Source organism: Canis lupus, chromosome 36 (assembly GCF_011100685.1).
Source record: "Canis lupus familiaris isolate Mischka breed German Shepherd chromosome 36, alternate assembly UU_Cfam_GSD_1.0, whole genome shotgun sequence".
Lineage (NCBI taxonomy): Eukaryota > Metazoa > Chordata > Mammalia > Carnivora > Canidae > Canis > Canis lupus.
In genome coordinates this window covers 5,350,113-5,363,455 of record NC_049257.1, presented here as the reverse complement: position 1 = coordinate 5,363,455, position 13,343 = coordinate 5,350,113, and the positions used below count along the sequence as shown (strand labels likewise).

At 33.2% G+C, this 13,343-nt stretch overlaps 1 protein-coding gene across 19 annotated transcripts in view; it reads left to right on the top strand.

Annotated features, from left to right (window-relative positions):
• Positions 1–13,343, top strand: part of BAZ2B (bromodomain adjacent to zinc finger domain 2B) — a 293,190-nt gene that overhangs the window by 241,209 nt on the left and 38,638 nt on the right. For all 19 annotated transcript variants that reach the window (XM_038584598.1, XM_038584612.1, XM_038584610.1 and 16 more), the window contains 6 exons: positions 1,609–1,749; positions 4,289–4,543; positions 5,496–5,710; positions 6,558–6,632; positions 7,821–8,064; positions 13,183–13,245. In XM_038584598.1, coding sequence (XP_038440526.1) covers positions 1,609–1,749; positions 4,289–4,543; positions 5,496–5,710; positions 6,558–6,632; positions 7,821–8,064; positions 13,183–13,245 — 993 coding nt within the window. The remainder of the gene's footprint in view (positions 1–1,608; positions 1,750–4,288; positions 4,544–5,495; positions 5,711–6,557; positions 6,633–7,820; positions 8,065–13,182; positions 13,246–13,343) is intronic.

Sequence of the window (13,343 nt, the reverse complement as noted above, 5' to 3'; positions counted from 1 at the left end):
TATATTTTATGTCATCAGACCCTCAGAAACTGTTTTTAGTTTATAACCAATAAGATTAATTATAGTACTTTTTTGTTGTCAGTAATCTTACAAGATAGCTTCTGAATCATTTTCCTCCCAAATGTCTGTATGAATCAATAACCCCAAAATTTAGAGACAGTATAAATATGAATAATGACTTGAGCATATCATCTAAAAAGGCTTTCATGACCTGGCCTCTGGCTCTTTCATAATATCAGCAATATTCAACCAGCAGCCTACACTCTACTCTTGAAACTACTAGCAATTTCTCAAATACATTGCACTTTCTCTACTCTGCCTGGAATATCCTCTCCCACTCTTGTGTCCCATGCCTTGGGACATGGCATGTCTTCCCACAGCATGCCTTCCCACAGCAGTCAATGTGTTTAGCCATGGTAATTGAAAGAGATAGCTAGAATATGGGCAAAAATGCTAATATAGTACAGGAAGCAATAAATGCAATGCTAAAATTATAGATTAGAGCTATGAGAATTAAGAGAAATTGGTACTAGGGTGGAGATGGTAGTGTTTATAGAGGATTAAAATCCACTAGATGGGAGTAATGATCTTCCTGATTAGAGTGCACCAATGTAAGGAGGTTAGAAAGCATGATGATCATCAGAAATTGCAAATAGTTTGACTAAATCTACATAGAATACAAAAATGGGAGATAAGATTGAAGCAAAAAAGAAAGTTTAGAATTCAGAAGAAGTTATTTTATTTTAATAAAAATAAAGAAAATTGAAAGATTTTTTAATCAAGGAAGAGATATGACTAGCCTTACAAAAGTAAACCCATCATTAATGTGTCAAATGTGTGATGTAATAGACTAGAACTGCCTGCCTAATGATTCCACTGTTATTTCTCATCTAAGAATCGTATTTGAAATATGGCAATAAAGTAATGACACTAATATTATCGTAGAGAATCTCTTGACTTCTTCCAACAGAATGTTGTCCCCTACAACAGGGAGACAGGACGATTATTTCCATGTTGCTGCCACTGAAAATATTTTTTTAATGCTTTTGGAATTGCCTTCAGAATCCATTTTACGTTCTCTTAGATGTTGTTTGTAGTGCTAAATATTTTGATTTTGTCACAGTTGCTATCTTAGAACTGCTTTTGCAAATTCAAGCGTGTTGTTTCTACTTTCATACTGTAAATCCTCCCTTGCTTCAGGGAGCTACACAAAAATTTGTGTTAATACTAGCTAACTGTATTTTATAAATATTTAATTACCATATGCATTTTATATATCTGCTTTTATTAGTAAGTATTTTATTCTCATGCTGTAACCTGGGGAAGGTTACAATATGAATAAAATTTGAATAATGGAATAATCTCAATTGAATCTAATATTGACAATGCAAACACACACATACACATAGTAATAAAATTATTTTGAAACTCGCAGGGTGAAAATAAGTCATTGTTTCTACGTAGTTCCAAATCTATTCCTAAATCTCCTGAGAAAATTCTGTTCATGGAAATAATAACCCTCTGATAACTTTTTAAATTTTTAACCAGAGGTTTTTTCAAACACATACAATTATTAAAGAAACTGTTGGACATGGTTTTCTTTTTAAGGAAAAAGAACGGTTGAAGCAAGAAAAACGTGATGAGAAAAGATTAAATAAAGAACGTAAACTAGAGCAACGAAGATTAGAATTAGAAATGGCAAAGGAACTAAAGAAGCCTAATGAAGATATGTGCTTAGCAGACCAAAAGGTAATTTATCATGAGAAACATTTCATTAATAAGTGTAATTTTTCCTGTATCTCACCTGATTCCTTTGCCAGAGTTGCCACTATGAAAGCCTTTTATTTTTAACTAGAGCAGTGGGTTTCCAAGTCAAGGTCAATCTGCCTTTCCTGACTAGCCACCAGTAAACCTCTCTAGAGCTCCTATGCCAATAATGGCACTTCCTAATATGTAAGTAGAGCATTCCAAACCTTTTTTTTTTTAAAGATTTTATTTACTTATTTATTTAAGAGAGAGAGAGCGTGCACGCAAGCAGGGAGAGTCTGAGGGGCAGAGAGAAGCAGACTCCTCATTGGGCAGGGATCCCAATGCAGGGCTCGATCCCAGGACCCCGGGATCACGACCTGAGCCTAAGGCAGACATTTAACCAACTGAGCCACCCAGGTGCCCCATGTAAACATTTTTAAATTGAAGTAGAAATACTGAAGAAATCTACAAAGATGAATTAGAGAAGTGGATAGGATTTCTAAATGTTAACCCATTTAGGTATAGAAAGCTCTAACTCCTCACCACATGCCCATAGATAATTTAAATAAGTGAAGATTTATAATCTATAACCTCCTTCAATGCTTTGTAATTGTAGCTAACTTTTATTAAATAGTTTTACTACATACCAGGCACTATGTCAAGTGCCCCAGATGAATTCTCTCATTTAATCCTCATCACAGTCCTGTGGAACTGGTATTTATGCCCATTTACAGATGGGGAAAACTGAGACACAAAGAGGTTAAGTAACTTGCCCAAGATTGCACTGCTAATAAGTGGCAACTTGGATTCAGTCTCTAGTTTGTTAAATTCCAGAGTCCACACTGTTTATCATCTTGAAGCCAAGAAGTATATCCAATGAAAGTACTTAATATGTGTCTTCTATTCCATCATGCTTCACAGACATGTAATGTGGCTAAAATATATAAAAGAAATTTGGAAGACCAGTTAGTATTGATGTCTGGCATGATTTCATATACTTATGAGTAAAAATCTGTTATTATGTTTGACTCTACCTAAGAAGATGGCATTCCTAAAAAATTATATCAATACTGCATATTATCTCTATAATACTGTCTCAGTAATACATTATTATACTTGATTAGCAGCATCTATATTTACTGATAAGTCATATTCATCTAATATACAAATAATGATTTTCTCTTAATCTGTGTAAGCTCTGTTCTGAAGTACTTAAAGCAAACTTTTAATACTCCAGTGAGGATTTAACTATATTAATATTCTATTTATTTACTTAGCATAATGCTTTAAAAAAGAAAGTATGCATACTAGTTTTAGTCAATTAGATGTTTAAAATTTCCTAAGCCCAGAATGGGTATATATGTTTGTTACTAACACATTTAATAAGTTTTATAGTGAATAAATATTTTTAATCCTAAATGAGCATTATCTCCTTGCATCTTTTATTTGTATTTAAATCTATATGCATTTTATCAAATGTGTGTTCATTTTGTTAGCTTTGTTATATGCATTTCTAGAATCCTATGGACATGTATGTGTATGATAGGGTTCAGGAAAAGTCTCTGAATTAAATTAAAACCATTTAATTGGTTGTCAAATGGAACGTAAAAGATTTGTATGGTGTCCGCTATTATCCATATTTCTGTGTTTCCATTCAATATTAGTAGAAATATTTGATTCATTATTTCAGTAAATGAAGGGTAGGGGACCATTTTTGAACAAGACAAATTCAGAGAAATAGAAGTATTGACGTCATATTTTTTCCACTCAAAAGTTAAGATACACTTATTGAATATCATTCATATACAAAAATGTTTTGAATTTAGATTACCTATTTAATTTTTTAAATGTTTATGACAACTAGTACTATAGTCATTAAAATGTTAAAATGTAAACATATTGGAGAAGGAGCAAAGGAGGTAGCTTTTCACTTTTAATATTGAAATTCAGTGTTAATGTTTCACTACATTTAGGAACCCTAGACTGTCACAGTATAACTGAGTTCTTGATAGGGTCATGGGTTCTGATTATGTGGACCACTTATTTATTCATATTCATTAGCCAAAAAGGCTACCACGCCCAACCATACAGCCCACAGATACAAACTGTTAGTTTCTGAGCTCCCAAAGTAGTGTGAAATGTAATAGAAAATCAGTCTCCACCAGTACAAGAAATCAGTACTCTACTAAGTATGTTCACCGGAAGATACTTTTGAAATGTTTCTTATGTTACCTAATTTTTGCTCCAGGTGTATAAACCAATGTTTATCAATATGTTAGTTAAAATTAGTGGGGTTTTTTTGCAAAAAATCTAAGTTCAAGTTGGGTTCAACCAAAATGTATTGTTGGTTACTTGCACTCAAGAGCCTGTCTGTACTTAATATCAAGGGATTGTAGAAATGCCCTCAGGAAATTTATACTCCAGAGAGAAAATCACTGGTATGATGCACAAAAAAAGAAAGATAGCAACTTATTTTACTTCAGAAAATATGAAATCATGGCTTTAAATTTATTTATTTATTATTTTAATTTATTTTTAGCCTTTGCCAGAGTTGCCTCGTATTCCAGGACTTGTTCTCTCTGGAAGTACATTTTCAGACTGTCTCATGGTGGTGCAGTTCTTACGAAACTTTGGTAAAGTTTTGGGCTTTGATGTGAATATTGATGTTCCAAACCTGAGTGTTCTTCAAGAGGGATTGCTAAATATAGGGGACAGCATGGGTGAAGTACAAGACTTGCTTGTGAGGCTCCTCTCAGCTGCTGTATGTGATCCAGGTCTAATTACAGGATACAAGGTAAAAAATATATATATATATATGTAATTTTTTTTAATTTCTACTATCAGTGCATTGTTAGCTGGTTTTAGCGTATTAGCAGAAGACTGCATAGACTGATCCATTTTTTTTCTACGCGTCTCACAAAGTTAAATGTAGATTTGCTTCAGGGTAAATTGATACATACCTAGAAAAACCTGGTTCATAAAGCCTAAGGAATATAGATCATTCCCAAATTGCTCCTTTTTTATCTGTCAGCAAAAACCAAGTTGAGTTAAGGAAATACACATGTGATATTAGACAAAACAATTCATAATTCATAAAGCAATTAGAACTCACATGTGCCTTCTGAAATTATACTGCGTTGTCTCTAAATCACTATGAATAACTGAAGCTAATCAAAGAACTTATAGACCAGCACATTAAGACTCTGTACTGTTCAGTGGATACCCAATAAGTTCAAATTTATCTTAATTTCAACTAAGATACACATTTTGGTCAGCTTTGCTGTAGGCAATATTGTAGAGTGAGAGGCTTCCAGATGCATTTGTTACTTTCTCTTCCATCTCCCTATTCATTCAGTGTATCAGGCAGTAGAACCCATGACACCAGAGAGCCAGAACACAATAGTGAGAGCCTAAATACCACTATTGATAGAACATCTAGATAAAGCCTGGAAAAGCTTAGGATGGTTCCTATAGTCAAAGAAGGTGTGAAAGACTATTTATACCCATGAGTTTACATACTATTCTCCCTCTCTACCTTTTAACCAAGGGTTTAGAGAAGGATTAGAAGGATTACAAGTACTTAAATACTTGGCTATTATCTGTTGTATATTTTTCATCTCTGCTCCATCAAAAAATGTGAATTAAGTCCTTGTTAGTAATATCTAGGTCATATGTAATATCCATATTTTAAAATCCTATTGTGAACGGTTATAATCAACACTGGTAAAAATGTCAAACTTTTATAGGCCAAAACAGCTCTTGGAGAACATTTGCTGAATGTTGGTGTGAATCGAGACAATGTTTCCGAGATTTTGCAGATTTTTATGGAAGCCCATTGCGGACAAACCGAGCTTACTGAAAGCCTGAAAACCAAAGCTTTTCAGGCTCATACTCCAGCCCAGAAAGCTTCAGTCTTGGCTTTCCTGATCAATGAACTAGCATGCAGTAAGAGTGTGGTGAGGTAAGCATATACCAGACTCCTCTGGTGACTGTTTTCTGTTTTAAATTTGTCTAATCACAAAATAATACAAATTTGTGATAGAAAATTTTGGAGTAACAGACTAACACAAAAAAAAATCTATTTGATCTCACCATTCAGAGGTGACTACTGCTAATATTTTTGTGTATTTCTTTGCAGTCTATTGAAACAAAAATTTGGATCATACAATATAGTCTTTGTAACTTGTTTTGTTTATACAATAATTTTGTTATTTATACACTGAATGTAAAAATGCTGTTTTTTTGCTCTAGTGCCACAAATGAAAGAATCCAGAACTTTTCTTTATTTGACATCTTTCAATGACATGACTACCTGATTTTCCTTAGTAGCCATTCCTAGAGTTATCCAGCTATTTTTTATTTTATTATGTGCTAATGCAACCTAAATATTTTTAGTTAATTTAATTTATTAATTTGTACTTTCTCAAAAGTACTCAATCTCATTTAAGAGTCAAAGTAAGTTTTCCAATTTAGTATTTCAAGATTTGGTGAGCAAATCCACATTCATCTTATTCTTCCTATTTATTATTTTACAGATTTTAAATAACGTTACTTTTAGTCCTTTACCTTTGTAGGAAAAGGATCAATCCAAATATTTTGGATCTGTGCATTTCTGCCATTACTGGATATTTTAAGTTTTCTATATATCTATAAGGATATGATAATATATTAAAATAATCTTCAATTGTTTTTGCTATTCATAGGCAATCATTATTTTTACTTACCAGAAACTGTATCAGTTTGTTTATTACCAAATTAATGTATTTCATAATGGATTAACTTATGTCTTTTCATTTTTGCATTGACAGTGAAATTGATAAGAACATTGATTATATGTCAAACTTGAGGAGAGATAAATGGGTAGTAGAAGGTAAACTTCGCAAGTAAGTCCTGTTTTATTAGAATTAGTTTACTATTTTTCCTTTGTACAAGTTCCCCTGTAAAACATACAAATTGCAAAGATAGAATTTCAACTTTATTTTGTCTTAGAATTAGAAAAGGTAAATCTTAATAAAGACGAGATATGAAATTAATGAAACTCAGGGTCAGAATTTGCAGTGGACAAAAGATATAATGAGATTCATTGAGCTTATATTCTTAAAACTTAGAAGACGGTCCATTTGTCTTCTTTATTTCAAAGAAGTCAATCACATTTTCTAAGATTGTTGTTGCTATCAGGTTACTTTTGTCACAAACAGGATCTGTTTGGAACTACCACTTTTTTTAATTGCTTTCTAATTAAAGTTTGCTTTACAGAAGGTCTAACATATCCAAATGTATTCAGCATTAAAACTTAATTAGCTTCCTGCCAGGAAATACAATGCTGAAATTATTCAACTTCTATGTTAAGAGGATAGCTTCTTTATGGCAATTTGAATTGAAATTTATTCAGTCTGATAGCATGAGATCAGGAAGTATCACTTGGCCATTGCTAGAGTTGTCTTTACAGCCTTCTAAGTTTTATTTTTTTTAATGTGTTCTAATTCCAAAGAGATATCCTGAATAATTCTTAAAAGTTAATATATTCTGTAATTTCTGGAAACATGTTTGTTAAATTTCCTTAATTCTAATTTTTATTGACATTGATTTATTCCTTACTAACAAAAATATGGTAAGGTATTTTTGCTTAAAACTCATGTTGTGGTCTTTGGGAAGCCTGGGTGGCTCAGTCAGTTAAGCATCCAGCTCTTGATTTCAGATCAGGTCATGATCTGAGGGTCATGAAATCAAGACCCAGGTTGGCCTATGTGCTGGGAATGGAGCCTGCTTGAGATTTTCTTTTTCTCTCTCTCCCTCTGCCCACCTCCCCCCTATCATGCGCACACTCTTGATCTCTCTGTCTCTTAAAAAAAAAACAAAACAAGGGGTACCTGGATGGCTCAGGTGGTTAAGCATCTGCCTTCAGCTCAGGTCATGATTCCAGGGTCTTGGGATCGAGTTCCCCCTACCCCTTGGCTCATTCTCATTCTCTCACTCTCTCTCTCAAATAAAATCTTTTTAAAAACTGTTACACTCTTTAAAAAGTACAGAGGGAAGACTTTACCATATCATCATTTTTTTCATATTTAAAGACTCAGAATCATTCATGCTAAGAAAACAGGCAAAAGAGACACTTCAGGTGGCATTGATCTGGGAGAGGAACAGCATCCACTGGGCACACCTACACCAGGACGCAAACGAAGAAGGAAGGGAGGAGACAGTGATTTTGATGATGATGATGATGATGATAGTGATGACCAAGCTGATGAAGATGATGAGGATGAAGAAGATAAAGAAGACAAAAAAGGAAAGAAGACTGATATTTGTGAAGATGAGGTAATCAAATTTAGGTTGATTTTAAACTTAGCTAAGACTGCATAACATATTGAAAAATCACAAAATCTGGAGTCAAATGGATTTGTGTTTAAATTCCGTTTTGACAATGATTTGCCTCAGTTTCTTCATATGAGAACTCATTGTCATAATATTCACCTCATAAAGTTTTTGTGATAATTAGGTAGATATTGAAATTGAATACAGTGCCTACACATGGAAGTGCTTGTATTGAGTAAAAAAGTGAAGGTTTTACATAATGACTTGAGCATTCTCCAGAGAACTATTCAGATTCTTAATTTCAGGTATTCTCTTTTATTCTAGTAACATAATATCTTACATTTGTACAATCCTTCGTGCCTTAAAAGGTTTAGTGAGATTGGTATATTTCTTAAATAGCAATTTATTATGTGCCTAGCTTTGGGCACTTTTGATAAAAAATAAATAAGACACTGAAAGTCTCTTCTCAATTTACACTCTCACTGAGGAATATTTGCAATAAGTATTTAAGAGCTCACAAGGTTTTTTGCTGAAAAAGAAATAGTCAAGGAGGTAGGAGATTTCTATAGTTGTCAGGGATCCCCAAAATCCCCTCCAGAGTCAGTGACTTAGTAGGAGACTTACAGAACTCATAATCTAATCATACTGTGCCTATGAATTTTTAGAGCAAAAGGAAACAAAGCACAACCAGAAAATGCCTATGGGCCGAAAACCAGAGGAAACCAGGCTCAACATTCTAAAGAGTCTTTTCCTAGGGAAGTGAAACAGAATGGGTTTATTTCTTCCAGCAATAAATTGTGACATGTGTAAAATGTAAAATTAGATACTTAGTGCCCAGAGTTTTTACTGGGGGCTGGTCACATGACCACCTCCTACATACCATGTGCCAAAATTTCAGACTCCCAGAAGAAAAGTATGAACCACATTGTTAGCACAGTTTAGTGAGCCACTCTAACAAGAATGAAGGAAACCCTTCGAAATCCAAGTTCCCAGACACCAAGGGCCAACGTTGTGAGCAGGCCTTTCAAAGTATAGCAGTCAGACCTTCAGTGTTAACTCTTTTCTACTCATGTAGTAATCAAAATCAAGAAGATCAAACCTTTCAAAAAGGAGACAGTGATAAACAGTATTAAGGCAGCAGGAATCTAAAGTGATAAAGACGGAAAGTGTTCACTGAATTTGGCAACATAGACTCATTCATTGGTAACCAGTGCCAACACAGTTTCATTAGGGGGTTGGGAGTGGAATCCAGGCTATGGATGAGAAAAACAGAAAGTGAGAAAGTGAAAATGACTGCTTTAAGCATTGTGCCTCAGAAGAAAGGATATAGTTCCTCGAGGTTGGCAAAAACCAAGAACTTTTCAGATGTGAAAGACATGAGATGATTTTTGGTTGAAAGGACTAAATAAAATAAGAGAGAGGGTTGAAGATTAAAGAGATGAAAAGAATAATTAATGGTATTAGGTCCATAAAGATTTTGGAGGGGATTCAATCAAAGTAGAAGGGCCAGCTTTGAAGAGTAGGCTACAGAGAAGAAGGCAAGGTCATTGAGGGGTGTATGGGGTGTGTGTGTGTGCATGTGTGCGTGTGTGTATATGTGTGTATTTAAGGGAAGCTACCATAAACCACAGAAATAGACATATATAAAAGGGAGATAAAGGTTGAAGTTCACTTTTTTACCAGAAAAGAACGCTAGATGTACTGATTAGCCTGCAGAATGGTACTCAAAACACAATATACTGTCAATCATTCCTTCTGCCCTCCATGCTAATGAAATGTAGAATTCTTTTCCTTTCCTGCATCAACTAAGTACTGCTGGAGAAATAAGGATAGAAGACTTCAAGGGATGAATTTATTGATGGAATGTATGAAAATAATATCTAATCAAGACCAATGATGAATTACTGAATCAAAATTTTGACTGAATCTGGATAATGTAGAGGAACTTCTAAGATCATTTGCTATACAATTCTCTTAAGTGAAATTAGCATACATGCAAAATGTTTTCATAAATTCTTCCCCATGTTATATTTTAAACCAAAATTATAAAAATCACCAGAAGGAGCTTTACTTCTTTTGAGTACCAATCTGAAAAAGAGACATTGAGGTTCCTTACAGGAATTAATTATTTCATAATGTACTGTTGAAACCAACTGATCATATGTTTTCATGCTGCAATAAATAGTGAGAAGGGTATATATATTTTGGATATCAGAATTGTCACTCCTCAAACAAAAGATACCATTTAAAACCAATCTGCTTCATTTGGAAAGTGGAACTATCTCCAGAGCAGGAATTAAACCTTTCTGACCAATATTAATCACCTTTTCATAGAATTAGCATCACTCTTCAGCACTTAATGTTATAATTTGTTTTGAAGTGTTAACTCTCATAAATTTTAAAACTCTGTATTAGGTTTTCAGTATATTCTACTGGGACTTACCCCACTAAATTAGTTTATTTACAGAAATTATTTGTTTCACCTGACTTGTTTTTTCACTTGGAATATTAACAAACTATACATTTTTTTCTTTTAAGGGAGATTAAAAATCATTATTAATTATTTAAAAATCATGATTAATGTTTCTTAGACCAGATGTATTATTTAAAGTGGTACTTTATTTTTTTATGAGTGTTGAACTATAGAGTTAATTAAATTGTAGAGTTCATTGATCAAAATCCTGGCAAATGTATAGCTTGTTATTAGTGTGAGAAAACAGTTTAAAAGCTTTCAAAAATAATAAATATTTTAGGACCTAGAAGGCAAATTAGCATTTCCTTTAAATGATTTGAGAGCTATTCTTCACAATGAAGAACTGACAGCTACTTCTCAATTTCCTATTAAATAAAATTTTAACTATTTAATGAATCTGACTGGTAAGATAGGCACATTATTCCTCCAAAAATAGATTTGGTCTCTTGATTAAAGAATAGGTCATGTATGTAGTTACACTCCTTAAAGAATTAATTGCAGAGACCCACATGATCTCTTTCAGTTAGGAAATACTGCCCTTGACTAAGTCATAGCCCTTTGTCCCAAACATGGTCTCCTCTTCTCATTTTTCATTCCCTGAACACATGGAGTCTAATAGTTAGATTTGTTTTGAAACTTTTGTGAGCTTTAACCTCACAATTCAGCATGTAAAGTTATGTGGACAATTACACTCTAGCATATAGAGACATATAATGGCCCTCTCTTTTCGATGAGAAACTATGGAGAATCATGGCAGGGATTCTGTGTTCTTAATTTTGTTGTTTTCTCTCTGGTCTTTTGGGTTCCTTCATATCTCTTAAAATTATAAGGACTATTAGCCAAAGCTCCTTTAAATAAAACTTTGACATTTTACTTCTTTTCCATCATAGGAAAAGTCTTCGAAATGGCAGTTGATTTGGCTGATACATAGCTATTTCAATGTCTTATTTCAAATATTTGTTGATTAAATTGCATTTTACATAAGCAAATTATCAAACATTTATCCTTTGGTCAAAAGATCAGTTTAGAATCCTATCGATACATAAATATCTATTTGAGAATCAAGATTTAGATTGTAGGTTTCTTTTAATCCCAAATAGAAATCATATTACTATTAACACAAATAATATGCCTAAATGCTTTTGTAATTTGGTTCACTAAATTAGAATAAGGCGTGGATAAAAGAGATATTCCTTTCACTTCCTTTTATTGGGGTGATAACCATACCAGTGTAGAAATATCTATTCATGAGTGTTTGGTTGCAATGTACTTTGTAGAAATGCTTATAGAAAGTGAACATCAAAAATAAGTTTCTGGTTTTTTTAATCCTAAGCTGTACCTTCATCTTCTCATTAAAGTACAATTTTCAGAAAGAAGGAAACTAATCTTATTTGTGTATTAAATGCCAGGAAATATTCTAGTTGCTTTCAGATCTGTTCTTACTTAGTTCTCACAAAAATCCCATGTTACAGATAATGTTATCACCAATTTACAGATAACAAAACAGTCTTAGAAGAGTTAAGTGATTTGCCTATGTGAAAGTAGTGCAGCTGAGATTCAAAGAAGCACATATACCTTCTATTACTTCATGCTTTCTCTCTCAAACATGTAATTCGGGGCTGGTTTTCATATATTTTCTAGAATGAAAAAATTCATATAGTCCTATATGTACTTTCCATTTTTGAAATTAGTACTGTATATAGTAGAGATTATTTTTCTTCTAAAAACTCAATGTGTTCAAAATGTAATTTAACCTTCTTTGCTCTAAAAATGACTCTTTTGATTAATGGTACCAATACTTTTGCAGTTCTCAGATTTAAAGCCTTAACATCATAATTTACTCTTTTCTTCACTCCCTCACCCTTTCCTGTCTCAGATCCTGGACTTGTCAGGACTTAGCAGTTCTAATTATGTAATATCTCTTTATATCCACCTGCTTTTCTTATATCTATTTCTTTGACACCAATGAGGCCCACATTCTCCTTCCCTCTTGAATCATTGCAGGAATCTACTAACAAGATTTACTAATTCTAGTCCTTTCCCTGCTCCAGAACATCTTACAACTGTTATCAGATTAATCTTTGTAATGCATAGTTATGATGTTTAACCTCTCTCAAAGGATATTATTTATTGTCCATTACAATTTAGCCCTAAACTCCTTATCTCATCTCCCACTTTATCTCTTGATGTACCTACCTTTCAGGTCATTGTACGGCAAACTCTTTCTGAAATGCCCTGCCCTCTTTTCTCTGATTGATCAATTCCTAACCATTCTTCGATAGTTGATTGAAACACAACTTCTTAAAACAAAAACAACAACAGCAACAAAAACACAACTTCTTCCATATAGCCTTTATAGATTCCCACCAGAATAAATCTCACCTTCCCCCAAACTCCATGACTCTTAATCTCTATCTTGAGATTCTTATAGCTTCCTACTATTTGTTGGTTTTTATTTTTTAGTATTAATGTTTTGTCTCCCTACCAGATTATTTTATTTATAAAGAGCAACAACTGAGTCTTACTTATTTCCATAGTACCGATCCTAGTACTTTACATATAGGAGACTTTCATTAAATATTTGCTGATTGATTAAAAAAATAAATCTTAAAAACAGGTTAAATGATACTGTATTTTATTATGTATAGGATGAAGGTGACCAAGCAGCAAGTGTTGAAGAGCTAGAAAAACAGATTGAAAAACTGAGTAAAGTAAGCACTTTTCAGATTACAGTTAACATCTTTTTTGCAGTGTTTTAAAGATCCACCTTATATGGAATTAGTTCTTCTGGCTGCTAAATAAAAACAAG